The 13800-nt window shown below is 49.2% G+C and overlaps 6 protein-coding genes across 6 annotated transcripts; 2 read left to right on the top strand and 4 right to left on the bottom strand.

The window, feature by feature from the left end:
* Nucleotides 1-417: 417 nt before the first annotated feature.
* On the top strand, nt 418-2103 carry N7481_003950 (cytochrome P450; the record flags this gene model as incomplete). The annotated part of the gene is made up of 3 exons (XM_057263169.1): nt 418-1008; nt 1058-1364; nt 1421-2103. 3 exons carry the CDS (start codon nt 418-420, stop codon nt 2101-2103), a joined length of 1581 nt encoding a protein of 526 aa, XP_057124830.1.
* Nucleotides 2104-2486: 383 nt separating this feature from the next.
* N7481_003949 (cytochrome P450) lies at nt 2487-4033 on the bottom strand (the record flags this gene model as incomplete). The annotated part of the gene is made up of 3 exons (XM_057263168.1): nt 2487-3452; nt 3505-3777; nt 3845-4033. The coding sequence occupies 3 exons, from the start codon at nt 4031-4033 to the stop codon at nt 2487-2489; spliced, it is 1428 nt and encodes a 475-aa protein (XP_057124829.1).
* Nucleotides 4034-5317: 1284 nt separating this feature from the next.
* On the bottom strand, nt 5318-6033 carry N7481_003948 (uncharacterized protein; the record flags this gene model as incomplete). Its single annotated transcript, XM_057263167.1, has 3 exons — nt 5318-5472; nt 5534-5803; nt 5868-6033. The coding sequence occupies 3 exons, from the start codon at nt 6031-6033 to the stop codon at nt 5318-5320; spliced, it is 591 nt and encodes a 196-aa protein (XP_057124828.1).
* A 1000-nt stretch (nt 6034-7033) lies between these two features.
* N7481_003947 (tRNA 2'-phosphotransferase) lies at nt 7034-8136 on the bottom strand (the record flags this gene model as incomplete). Its single annotated transcript, XM_057263166.1, has 2 exons — nt 7034-7903; nt 7978-8136. 2 exons carry the CDS (start codon nt 8134-8136, stop codon nt 7034-7036), a joined length of 1029 nt encoding a protein of 342 aa, XP_057124827.1.
* A 637-nt stretch (nt 8137-8773) lies between these two features.
* N7481_003946 (uncharacterized protein) lies at nt 8774-11846 on the bottom strand (the record flags this gene model as incomplete). Its single annotated transcript, XM_057263165.1, is given in 5 exon segments — nt 8774-10044; nt 10097-10189; nt 10241-10480; nt 10494-11222; nt 11297-11846. The coding sequence occupies 5 exon segments, from the start codon at nt 11844-11846 to the stop codon at nt 8774-8776; spliced, it is 2883 nt and encodes a 960-aa protein (XP_057124826.1).
* Nucleotides 11847-12417: 571 nt separating this feature from the next.
* Nucleotides 12418-13546, top strand: N7481_003945 (Efg1 domain-containing protein; the record flags this gene model as incomplete). The annotated part of the gene is made up of 2 exons (XM_057263164.1): nt 12418-12829; nt 12918-13546. 2 exons carry the CDS (start codon nt 12418-12420, stop codon nt 13544-13546), a joined length of 1041 nt encoding a protein of 346 aa, XP_057124825.1.
* Between the last annotated feature and the right edge of the window lie 254 nt (nt 13547-13800).

Genomic DNA, 13800 nt, shown 5'->3' with positions numbered 1-13800 from the left:
CTTTTCTTTCCTATAGGATAGGGGTAGATAAGGGTAGATTTCAGAACTCCGATGCCACCTGCATGCGAAGGACAAAGTATGAGAGCTGAAATAATTAGATGGGTTTGTAGATCCTACCCAGCGATCAACTTGTGACAAATTTGATTGGGCATTCGGTGAGCTGAACTTTGACGCTACGGCCCAATAAACCTTATTCTCGACCCACCGCGTAGATGATCTCAAATGCCCATGCGTGATTACCTCCATTAGTTTAGCGATCTTCATTATGTGGTAATTAAAACCAATTTCAAGCGCAAACAATATTTGATACCTCGTCAAAACGTGTAGCGTTGTTTCTGCAAAGCAGTAGTTTGAATTGGCATGTTCCCTGCGACCAAGGCCTAATCAATATTACAGTTCCCTGTGCTATTATCTGCCATGCACGATTCACGAGTCTCTCTTGCTATGGCACTATCCATATACACGATCATTTTTCTTTTCATTTACTATGTCTTCACCAAAGTACGGCCTGCAGACAAAGCACCTAGAGTACCATCCCCTCCTGGCTTGCCTCTGATCGGGAACACTTTACAACTCTCCTCTCAACCACACCGTCAATTCCAGAAATGGGCCCGGCAATACGGCGAGATATATCGCGTCCGCCTGGGGCTGATGAACTGGTTCATGCTCAACTCTCCTGAAGCAGTAAAGGAAATACTTGATAAGCAGTCCGCCCTGACCTCGTCGCGACCCCCAATGCCTGTTGTATCCGATGCTTTATCGGGAGGAATGCGGTTTCTCTTTATGCCATATGGCATAGAATGGCGACGTTCAAGAACAATTAGCCACAAATTGCTGACACCGCGAATGGCGGAGTCAATTCAGCCCTCACAAGAATTTGAAGCGAAGCAATTGCTGCATGATCTACTGACAGATAATGCCAGCATGACCGAATTTTATATGCATATACGTAGATACACTGTATCTGTGCTTATGACATCGACCTACGGAAAGAGAATACCGCAATGGGTACGTCGAAATTCTCTCAATAACAAAATAGGGCTAAGTAATACGGTAGGATTGCGATGACGTAAAGGGAATTTATCAGATTCTCAAGGACTTTTCATACGTTTCTACCCCGGGACGTTATATTGCCGACGGCGCACCAAACCTGGCCAATCTCCTTCCAGACCAATTGAAATGGTGGCGTCGATCTCTTCGGCCGATGTTTGCTCGGCAAAAGACCATTTGGATGGGTTTTTGGTCTCGTCTACAAAGACAGATGGACACGGGAGACGCGCCCCAGTGTTTTGTCAAGCAATTCATCCAGTCACAATATCATAACTTTGGGTTTACAGAAGTCCAGGCTGCATTTCTGGCAGGGTGTAAGTTTCCCTGTATATCTAACGATACTATTAAAGAGCTAACACGGCATAATCAGCGCTTATAGAAGCCGGCGCGGAATCCACTTCGGCAGCAATGAATAGTTGCATGCTCTATCTCTCAGGGCACCCTGAGGTTCAGCAACGTGCGCACGAAGAACTTGATTCAGTGGTAGGCTCCGCCCACTCTCCTACTTTCAGTGACATGGAACGGCTCCCCTACATCCGAGCTATCGTCAAGGAGATTCTCCGTATCCGCCCACTCGCCAGCATGGGTATACCGCATTATGCCACCGCCGATGTCACTTATAAGGGGTTTACGATTCCCAAGGGAAGCGTTATTGCCATACAACAATATGCTGTTCATCGCGATCCAAGCATGTTTCCAGACCCAGATATTTTCATGCCGGAGCGATACCTTGGCCATCCTTACAGATCTGGTGTTTATGCAGCCTCAGCAAACCCACGTGAGCGTGACCACTGGAACTTTGGGGCCGGCCGACGTATTTGTCCCGGTATGTATCTTGCTGAAAATAGTCTTTTCATCACGATTGCCAAGATATTATGGGCATTTCAAGTGATGGCACCTGATAAGGTGGACATGTCGGACGATGCGTATGAGGCTGGCTCGATGACCATTCCAAAGCCATTCTTAGCGCAATTTATCCCGCGTAGTCAAGCCATTGAAAATGTCTTGAAGATGGAGTGGCAGAACGCAGAGCTCGAAATTCATACATCGTGAGACGTGGACGTCTAGGTAACCGGAATGACTGTATTCTTATGAACCTGGTTGCGCAGCAAGCCGCCGGACCATTGTAGAAAATGTCATGAAGTTGTTTCAATGTTTGCAGGCACCTCCAAATTAGGAGCTTGTTGATTCTATTTCCTTTTCCGTGTGGAGGCTTTAAAAAGTCTACAGAAGGTAATTTATGCGAGTAAGCTCTAGATCTTCACCATCCATCCAATGGAGTCAAAGTGGCCAAGACCCCGTCAGCCGGCACAAGGGTTAAGGTCTCATGAGTCTGCAACTTATCATCTGGGTACCTCAGCACCATCTGGAAGCGACCAACCATGGCAGCTACCAAGCAGGCCAGCTCCGCTTTAGCAAAGCCTTGAGCAATGCAGCTAGGGGGGGCCATGTAGGAAAGATAAGTTGGCAAAATTGTTCGCCGCACCTCCAGTATGAGCCTTACCAGGCTTGAGGAAGCGTTCTGGATCAAACTTATCCGCATCAGGGCCCCACAACTCGGTCAGATGGTTGGTGATCTCCGGCGACAGGACAATCAGCGTACCCTTTGGGATAAATTTACCTACTAAAGTAGTATCCACCACGGCTTCGCGAACAGTTTTGGGAATGGCGGGATAGAAACGAAGAACCTCGTTGCAGAAAGCGCTCAAATACCGGAGATTTTCTAATGCGGAAACGCTCGCTTGCTTCTCTCCTGTAAATGAGATACCCGGGAGATGTGTGCGTACTTCATCACGTAGCCTCTTTTGAATACCCGGATGCTTGCATAATGCGTAAATTGCCCATTGCAATGCAGCTGCTGTTGTATCATGACCAGCCCCCAGGAAGGTCATTGCTTGGTCGATCAGATTCTCTTCGTCAAACATGCCGCTTTGTAGAGCGACTGATATTATGTCAATATCTCTCCCGGTATCTTGCTTTTTGGCTATTCTCTGACGGATTACTGCCCGTGCCGCTCCACGAATACGGGCATTACACTCCCTGATTTCTCTGTTTCTTGCTGTCGGAAGATTCATTGTGTATCTTGGGTGGGTAAGAACTCCCATCAGAAATAGAAGCTTCTCGCTAAGGGGTTGCGAGATCAATGTCTTATAAGACTGATGTAAAATGTTACCCGGTCTTGTCAAAGCCTCGAAGTCACAGCCCATACCTGCGAGGCCAATAATGTCGAGCGTTGCACGTCTTGCCCAATCCCCAATCCGAATGGTATTGTGTTCAACGCTGCCTGAATTCAATTCTTTCTCAATGAGTCTGACCATGTCAACACTTTTAGCCCAAAATAAAGGGTAAAGATTCTTGATGTGACGGTAAGAAAAAGCTGGCAATAGGTTCTTGCGGTGCATCTGAAGTAGAGGTGTTAGGATGAATAAGAAAACTCCCACCAAATTTACGTACCCTATGCTCGTCGCCTTCGACAAGAAGTATACCACGACCGAGGGACTTCTGTAGGGGATATTTCATGATCTCTGGCTTTTCGAACTCGTAAGCCTTCGTAACCAGTATCTCCTTCAAAGCCTCAGAACTTGTCGGCATGACCCATTCAAGATTTCCGACAATATAATAGCGTAGAAGACCTTCAGTTGGAAATTCTTTGAGCCAGGTCTTGATTAATGCATAAGGCGTCTCTACCAGGAACGAATTCGAGTTCCCGGTGAGCCAATTTCGTGACTAAGATTTCTTAGACTATATCCAGGCTAAACACTAGGCACTTTGGGCATATATCAAAATCACTTACAGGTAGTGTCTTTATATGTTTCAGAGGCGAGAAAAATTCAGGATATAGGAACAGCCGATAAACCATCGTACAGAAGGCCAGAACCCCGCAGAAGACAACACTGGTCCAGATTTTCGTTTCCCAGATAGGATATTCTCGCCTGAAGTAGACTGCAGTAAGTCCGAGAAAGAGATACCCTAAGGCCCCCATGATTCGCGATTTGATGAATGCAAATGTTGCGGAAATATGAGCGATCTTGTCTGATTTGAGGGTGGCGCTACGGTGGAAATATGCCTTCTGATAAGGATTAGCGAAAGGTTTGACCAAGCAAGTAGCTCTTCGCCTCTCCCCCTTTTCCCCCCCGACAGAAGACGAAGATCCACGCATGGGTGGGGATTATTCTGCAAGTTCCGTCAAATCCCCACCCACTACTCCGTAATCATTATTTGAATGGCCCACACGATGTTGGTCGGTGAGTTCAGTAAGTTGACTGCCTCGTATTTGCTTCTGTGGGCCCCCATTCTAATAGGGGCAGTACCAGTAGTTCTAAAGCCAATCACGACGATCGCACGGGTCGCAGATGATGGGAGATACCAACGCAGAAAACTTTGATGTGACCTGGCGGATGAACACTGCCTCGGTCGGCATGAAAGGGGTCCTCTCTACGGAGTACGTAACAACGCATTTGCACTCGCAACCACCATTCTGGCTGTAGGTGGCACATGTAGGGCACCAAGACGGTCAATCCAGCGAACTAATGAGCCTATTTGGGCCTCATTTAGACGAGTGTAGGCCATTTGGCGAGTGCGACGAGACTTGCGGCTAGCAAAACGCGCCGCAACCGTCCGACAGGAACGTCATATTCGCGTGCTAAAACTGTGAAATTGGTCTTTTTTGGTGTTTCTAGCGACTGCGTAAGCGGCTACAATACGTCGTTCGACGTCTGAACAGGGCTTAGAGATGGTTGTGGTGGAGGTGGTTGTTAAAATAGTAAAAAAAACATCGTTGACGAGCGAACTCCGTTGATAGCCGGTTGACAACACCTCTGGGAACGAAACCTTAGGGTAGGCACTCGAGGTCCGCCGCCTCAGGTGACCAGATCCCATCATAAGGGGGGCAACCCTGAGTAGGGTTACCACCAACAGCGTAATGTTTTGAAAAATATATTTACTAGTAATCAAATACTAGTCAGGACCAAATCTTCTTTTATACCTATTTATCTGTTTATGATAGTACTTAACCAACAGAATAATACTAGTAATTCCTATATTTTATCCTATTAGAGATTCTAGGACTTCTAGCTATCTGAATTAATTTAAGAACTAATACAGAAACTCATGTCCACCACTGAGTAAGGCTCTGTCTCATCTTGCCTTTGTTGTTTCCGATCGTTCAGACCTATTTCTTAATTTATAAGCATCCCCCAAAAATGCAAAAGTAGCTGTCAAAAGGATCGAATTTCGTGAATGAAGATTTCCTTCCTTGCGAGCGAATCTAAGCATGGCAGGTACCCTCAATCTGGGTCTGAGGAGGGCCGACATCAACAGTTGCGGGTCCAGTGAGAGAGGTAACGGAGTCATCAATGCCATTGAAGGTGCAAGAGACACCGGCCTGGTTAATCTGGATGTGAGAGATGCTCAGAGGGTTCCCTATTGCAGTTAGTCCTGATCTCATCTGCAAGTAATCTCTGAGATCATGGGATGGACATACAGATCTTGGTGGGAGTACCGTCAGTAGGGAAGTACTGGCTAAATTCGGCATCAGCAGCACCCTCGAATGTGACGAAGACGGTGTTGCGGCGCTGGGGCTGGGCATTACGGCGCCACAGCTTGCTGCAGTGTCCAGAGACCTGAGTCTGAGGAGGGCCGACATCAACGGATCCAGCTCCACTCAGCGAAGTCACACTGTTGTCAACGCCTTCGAAGGTGCAAGTGACACCGTTGGTGCTGGAGGTGATGTGCGAAATGCTCAGCACGTTGGCTAAGGAAATCGATTAGTATTCGTTATAGGTATATCATAGCAAAATGTGTAAGGAATAGCTTACCGATGGTAACATCGGAGCCATCGGTAGGGAAGGACTGAGTAAATGAGGCATCGGCAGCACCAACGAAGGTGATGTCGACGTTATCGGGAGCCGAACGCTTCGCGGGGCTGGCACTGGCGGAGGTAGCAAGGGCAGCGGAGAAGGTGATGATCTCGGAGAACTTCATTTTGAAAGATGGATAATCAAGGAGATTATTGAGAAGACTGATAGTATGTTGTTGGGAGTGTTTGCTGATTTGTTGTTTCTTGTGATTTTGAATGATGTCTTTTCTGGAAATCCACAGACCTTTATATACCTCTCGACATCGTCCATGATGCACCTGGGCAGCTGTAAACAGCCCTACATGATAATCCTGGTAACAGACGACAGCCTCGCAGAATACGAATATGATGACGCTGAGATGTAGAGTATCCTGGGGCTGTCTTAGAATTGTCAGCCTATGACAACAACGACTGATCTCTACTCGGGAGGCTGAGTCTTGGGCAAGTATAGTGAAATCTAATACACATAGATGCACTAGCCTGAGATGGTGGCGGGCCTTAGCTTATTCCTTAGCCTATTCTAAGGGCTGTTCCATAGTTGAAGATCACTAATAATAGTCGACCGTAGAATCATTCAGTCACGAGAGAATGAAGACCGTGTACATAATTCGGGACGAGGCGGTCAACTCCCATGGTACCGGCAAGTTGTCTCAGGCGTGCCAGCTACGACTACTCGCTAGTACGAGGTAATTGGGGACTTCTACGACAGTTTCTCGGAACTTGCCATCTCCACTCTTGGCATCGGGCGATTCTAGTTGGCCCAAGAGTTCAACTGCTGGCAGTGCAGTGCATTGCGTCTTCCCCGCAATTCGCTCTCCTCTTCCCCACACGGAGGATCGACCTATCGTTGACTATATCAGGCGACCTTGACCACCCGCATGAGGCTCAGAGATGACATACCCGGTGCGCTGGCTCTAAAAGTATAGCCGGGCTGTACCGGGCTCAGATCTATAGTTAGATGCAGTCGACTCGGCCAATCATAATAAACTATCTGACTGAAATAATACCGCAGCTTGCGCAGTGTAGCGCGATTTTGTACAAAAGAAGCAATGTTGCTTTTTTCTCATTGGTCATAGTCATGTAGTAATGTCATTCAATGCAATGTCATCCAAGGTTGTGATTCTATCACCGCTTGCCCTTGGGGTTTCCCTTTTTAGCGAGATGCGCTGGTAACTCCTGTAGAGTCTCTCCTCGCTCCCAGATCTTCCCAAGTCCAGCCTTGCGTTCAACCACCACTTCAAAAAAGTCGACCGACACAACCCTCTTCGGTTGCCCATCAGGACCCTCACGGTCACCCCGGATGGGAAGACCTTCACTCAAAATGACGTTATTCTCACTGCGCCAGAAAGGACATCCAGCTGCGAGAGCCTTGCGAAGGTCAATATAGATGAGTACCTGGGCGTCCCATCGCATGCCCGAAATGACCTTCTTTTCGCCTTTCCCTTGTACAGCTACATCCGGCTGCGTCCCGAGAACAGACTCCAAGGATGGTCCCGTTGCAAAGTGAACATGATTACGACCCATGCATTGAAGGCCGCCCGACTGCAAAATAGCGGGCCATGCGCCATGGAATGTGCCGTGGACGACAGTTTCTGGAAGTTTGGATGCATCATCCAGTGATAATGGCTCGAGGAAGGATGCCGCATCCACACTTTTGATACTGTGCCCTTGAGTTGCGCGAATGAGGAAATTGGAGGGATCGGCGTCTGTGACGGATAGAGCTTGCTCTGTTGCATTTTGCTGCTCTTCGGTTGAGACGGGGGCCTGGAGTATCGCAGGGGAAGAAGGCTGACCATCATCCTCAGCCGCGGGCTGCGCGGCCTCGTGTTCTGATGCCGGCCTCGTAGTGGGGACGGTCGTGGCCGCTGTCGTTGTTTCGGTTGGCTGGGCTGAGGGAATGTGCAGGAGAGCAAAGCGTTTCTTGTCCGAAGAGCCCACGGCGTGCCGGACCTCGTCGAAGGTGACTTTGATGGACTTGAGCTTTCTCCATTGTAGCTATATGATAGGCAATAGGTAAGCAGGGGGCCTCGACGTGAAGAGTTATAGCCTTCGGAAAGGCACCAACATACCACATCTGCTACATTTGCATATCCCTGGTCATTCATCTTCAGTCCCTCCTTCTCGGCAGCATGTCGCAAGAGCAAGCTCATCGCCTTGGAAATCTGCACATCGCGGGACACAGGGCCACCGCGGCCTCGCTTGCCCTTGTCTCTTGGTTGATCAGGCATGGTAAGATTTTCACATAAAATGCTGAATTGCAAGCGTGTGGTCTGGAACGCGGTGCGCATGCGAAATTGGAGCTGTTGGAGAACCTTGCGGAGCTTTAAATTAATTTGGCGGGGCAGCAGTGCGGCGGCGTCAGACCGAACAAAGCCCGTCCAGCCAAAGTGACTCACGAGATGATTCACCACATTTCATTCCGAGCCAGAGTCGGGGTCTCTAATAGGGATCAGAATAGCAGTCTCACCGTTCAGCTCTATTTTTACTAGTTGTATTTACCCTTGTTACATGTAATCCAAAAATATTCGAGCACTATCTTAAGGGTAAATTTTGGCTGGTGACGATAACGATAAGTAAGGTGGGGCAGCCCCGGGTATGACAGGGCGCATTAGGGTAGTGGAATGCGTAGCTTACGAAAAGTATGGATGTTAAGAGTTTGGGTCATCTCAAATGCGCAACTTGAACTTGATATGCTCAAACCATGTTGCTTGAATATGCTAATAAATGGGTATCGGGTATCGAAGACAAGCATTGAACTCCTCGGCCCATCTTCGAATAAATCTGCAAACAGACTCCAACCAGTCGAGCCGACCACAACCGAACAGCCAAAGCAAGCGAGGGGAAAAAAGACCAAAACTGAAAGGCTCAACGATCACAAATGCAGTTGCACTCCGCAACAGGGCATACTCGATGTCGCACAAACCAGTCGTGCGCGTGGTGTGCGTGAAATCCATGATTACAATTGATGCAAAATACAACGAACCGCCGCATTATATCGGCCTGGGTGGGTTTGCGAGCGTCAGTTTCGGCATCAGCGGCAATACCAGAGCGGGACATCGGATCTGGTGACCCCAGCCAGAGATTGCAAACGCCGCAACGAGGCATATGCCGACCGCAACGAGGACAGACTGTTCCGGCCAGGGCGCTAGGTCCAAGAGGGTTGCCAATGGTGGAATGCACAGTTTCCCCTGTAGCTGATGGAGATATTTGGGATGAGGCGTCGTTTTGAGTGAGCGGTTGCGTGCAATAATTACAGGTCAAGCTGACCTGCTGTGGCGGTGGAGGAACGAGTTTGCGTCCATCGACGGTTACTGCGAAGCGACGAGAGTTCACATCGAAGCGGGCACGTTCGAGTTGGAGTTTCCAGGAATTCAGTGATCGCCGATAAGTCTCGCGCCAGGCTTCGAATCTGGCAATGTATGTTTCGTTGCTGATGATTCTGGGGACGGTATAGCTCATGGCTAGAACTGGTGTTTGGACATCGCTGAACTTGTCAATGTATGATTGGAACAAATCAATAGCCATATGGCCTAACCCAGTGAGCACGATTCCTTCAACATCGCCCTCTTTGACGGCTTCTGCGGTGGCATCTTTTAAATAGATAGTCAACTCATCATCGGGCAGCCAGCGAAGTGCGACTTCGATCCGATACTTCAAGGGCAGCGTTGTCTCTTTAATTACTGCGTGCCAGTCACCCTTACTCACGAGTGCGAGGATCGCGCGTGAATATGGATCAGTGAGCTCCGTGGAAATCTCTGCGCATGTCTCTTCCCAATCCCTGCTGCTGTCACCTTTTGTCGCACCGGCAGCACCAGCGATAGCCATGGCTAATAGCTTATGAGCTTGTGTAGGTTGATTGCTACGTAGCCCAAGATATGCCAGCTTGGGCTCATCCTGGAAAATAGCCAGTGCGGCGGCTTTGGTATGCTGACTCTCCGCAGAGAGAGTTTTGACTGTTTCCTCAAGTTCTTTGTATGACTGCGCCGCTCCACAGAGACGGAGTGAGAGACGGCGGTGCTCTGGGAATGCTGTTTCACAGCCCTTGATCTCTGGAAGATTGAGTTGATCGACTAGCTGTTTGATAATCTCCTTTGGATCATTAGAGGCCGAAATTCGCCGGCGCTCAAAGTCATCACCTGTCATTTTGTCAGCAATTCCTGTTTTTTCAGAAAGCGCGCGGAGACCGACCCAGTTCATTGGCCCAGATACTGCTGACGCCTATATAATTCATGTCGACTCCTTCGATCACCATTGCTGTTCCTGAAGAATCGACCCGAGCCCCTGCAAATGTATTAGAAACTTCTCACAAAGACAATCGTCTATATCACTTACGTTTCACCCAGGCCCATAAGTCTCGCAGAGCAGAGTCATCTGCCCAAATATTCTGGTTCCGCCCTTCGTCAAAAAGGTAGCCCTCTTTAGCACGATACTGGTTGAGTGAGGACAAAGTCAAAGCCTCCTTCGCAGTGAGGAGAGTGCCTTGTGTACCGAGAGACAATACCCGCTCCCGATTTTCTCGGCTAGCGACGGGTTCGGTGCCCAGAACTCTGGGATCAGAGGAACCCCCCCGAGCTGGACAAAACACGAGCTCGAATGCTGTTGACAAGCTCAGATACAGGTGATATGTGTTCGGAAAGAGGATGGATAGTTCGGAAATCCGCACCATCGCCAGCCGGAGCACCACAAGCCAAGACACTCTGAGAGGATACCGCAATTGGCGGGCAAGGTGGCCGACTGGTGACGATTTGGGGGTTTCCTTTGCCGTCCAATGCAATTGCACTGGCCTGTGAGGAGAATCTGAAATTCAAGAAATCAAATGAAACCATTCGTTCTTTCTCTTTTGTGCCTCTAGTCGGATGGTCGAACGGCATACAGACGTCCCGCACGTGTTTTGTGTAGACTGGCTCGGGGTAGTTCTTAAAAGAGCCCTGTCCTAGGGTTTCGTCAATTGAAGAACGGAATTCCTCAGACAAATGATCCTTTGCGATGTCGAAGGTTTTGAAGTGCCCAGTGTTGGATAGTGCGCCCAAACAGCCGCGATTCGTCTTGGAAAATCGTAAGCTCCAAATGGATGCCTTGGGGTTGAACACGCTCTTGAACTGGAGCGACGCTACTGTCTGATTCGAGTCGGGGCTGCTCGTCGATGATCCCACTGTTGGAGAAGCCAGCCTGGTGCCTACACGTCGGTCCCACACGCTGATCGTACTTTCATTTGAAGTTGTGCACGATGCGATATAATTCTCATCCAGCCAGTCAATTGCCAAATTGTGAACACAACGGGTTGGGAACTGTATAGAAGGATTGCCCGGTCCCTCTAATTGAGATAAACGAGTTAGTTCATCTATCCATTGTAATGCCCGAATCCTTTTATGGACAGGTGATACTAACCTCTGAGATCATAGATCCGGACGAATTGGCCTTTTACTCCCGTTACCAATGTATCCGGCTGATCTCGAAAGAACTTGATACTCGTAATGGGCTCTGAGCTGGCCAGCTTTCTCAGCGGTTCAGGAAACCCTCTACTGCCCCCCGAAGGACCCAGCCGCTGATTCACATCCCAGATGTTCAAGCAGAAATCGTTGCGCACGCGATCAAGACCAGAAGCCACCAATCCATGTGTACTGAAAGCGACTGCATTACAGTAGCGCTGGTTTCGAACTGGAAATGATAGCGATTCTTTGGGGTCGGCGTCTAATCGTAGGATCGTAGCTTCGCCAGACGACTGGCCGACGGCAATGAGGTTCTCGTTGGAGGTGGACCAATCGAAGGCGCGGAAAGAAGGTGTATTGGTCAAGGTCGAGACGACTTCATGACGGACTTTCTTGCTATCGAACCCCGTGACTCTGCAGAGACGAAACGATTTGCCTGTCACATCGACAGAGAGGAACCGCTGCTCCGCTGCGGTTGAGCTCGGGGACCATCGAATTGCAGACTCCATTGTGCCAGAATCTCACTCAGAAATGGGCGATCGAGCTTTTGGAGAGGCCGTAGCCTCAAGTTGGTGTCTTGTAACGCAATGGGAGAAGCTGTCAGGGCGGAATGTAGCTGTCGTGAGGGGACGAGGGGACGCGGTGTTATCGTCATGCGAACCGGCCTGCTGCTCATTGGCCGCCCAATCTGGGGGGGATTCAGATTGACGCCCCGGTATTCAGGCAGTTAATAGGTGAATAGATTATCCGCTACCGAGGTATATCTACGTTGTCCATCGTATTACGTTTAGGAAGGATTTACACTAACATTATTTGTCGAATTTCGCTATAGTAAATAAGTAATTTCAGCGCATAGTTTTCAGTTTGTCTCTACACTACACCATACTTCACAGGGCGCCTCCAGTAGGCATTTATATGTCATTGAACTCGATTCAGATGAGTCAGCAGGAAAAGAGGTCCCCACAGCGGAAGATCAGGCGGTCAGCCCGACCTCCGCGCCTATCTACTTTTTTTTTTTGCGAGCTGGAGTTGGAGTGATTATCTGCTCCATCCATAGCAACCACACCACACCACATCACAATGTCACTAGATATTCGCCGTGAACGCAGCTCCTCAAAGCGCAAGGGCCGCGACGGCCCGGAGGAATCTTCCGCGCCTCGGAAAAAGCAAAGCCGAAAGGCCGCAGACAGCGACGACGAAGACATTCAAATGGAGGATGCTGGCAGTGGTGACGAGAAGCGGTCCAAATCTACCCACAAGCCCAAGGGTAAATCTGCAGCACCGCGGGAGGAGAAGGAATTCCCTTCTATCAATGATTTGAAGAAGCGTATCCGGGACGTGAAGCGTCTTCTCAATAAGCAGAATCTGCCGGCCGATGCTCGCATTGTGCAGGAGCGTGCGTTGGCGGGCTATGAAGAGGATCTTGCCGAGGAGACGGCGCGGCGAGAACGGTCATCCATGATCAGTAAATACCATTTTGTGCGATTCCTCGGTATGTTATATGAAAAGCCCCCGGGCGGGACATGTGTGTCTGTATCTTGGATACATAACTAATCACTTTTTATTTTACCTAAACACAGACCGCAAGACCGCGAATAAACAATTAAACCGCCTCGTCCGCCACGAGAAGGACGACAAACTCGATTCCAAGAAGAAGAAGAAATCTCTCGAGCGAAAGATCCATGCCGCCCAGGTCAACCTCAACTACACCATCTACTACCCCCTCACCGAAAAATACATCTCGCTCTACCCCAAGTCGAAGGGCAAGACCTCGGACGATGCAGGTGCCGAATCGGGGTCCGAGTCAGATAGCAAGAACAAGAAGGATCTGCCGGAGGGAGAGAAGCCGGCTCTTTGGTCCGTTGTTGAGAAATGCATGAAGGAGAAGACTCTTGACTCTCTCCGTGAAGGCAAACTGAACATTGGAGCCGATGGCAAATCGGTCACTAAGCCCGTCGCCAAACCGGCCCCCGCTCCGGCCAAGAAATCGAAATCGACTTCGGGTACAGACAACAAGAAGACGAAGAAGACAACGAAGCAAGAGCCAAAGGAAGAAGAGCCCGAGCCTGAGTTCGCTTCGAGGAGGGAACGGCGTGCCTACAAGCGTGACCAGCTGGGTCAACGCGAACACCAGCGGGGACAAGGCAAGGGTCAGCATGTCGCCGCGCCTGCTGATGGCAACGAGAGTGATGGTGGTTTCTTCGAGTAATGCGTTTGTACGATTTTCATTTGTTTCTTTTATCTTCTACCTGATATCCCATGTAGCATTGCATGAAACGCAGCCCAATATGAAAAGGATTTTCAAGCGAAAGAGTACGATGGTAGAAATGTAGGATGACTATGGGGTTTGAATTTGGATTCAATTTGAAAGATATCTCGCAGACTAGAGCGGGGGAAAGAAATAATAGAAAAACTCCGATGTCCTCGCCATTCTAGTATGCTAAAATGAATCAAAACAATGAG

The sequence above is a fragment of the Penicillium waksmanii genome (genome assembly GCF_028829765.1).
Source record: "Penicillium waksmanii strain IBT 27052 chromosome Unknown utg000004l:1.0-5674109.0:1.0-5678898.0, whole genome shotgun sequence".
NCBI lineage: Eukaryota > Fungi > Ascomycota > Eurotiomycetes > Eurotiales > Aspergillaceae > Penicillium > Penicillium waksmanii.
The sequence above is the reverse complement of the archived record's forward strand: the minus strand, read 5'-3'. Positions and strand labels throughout refer to the sequence as shown.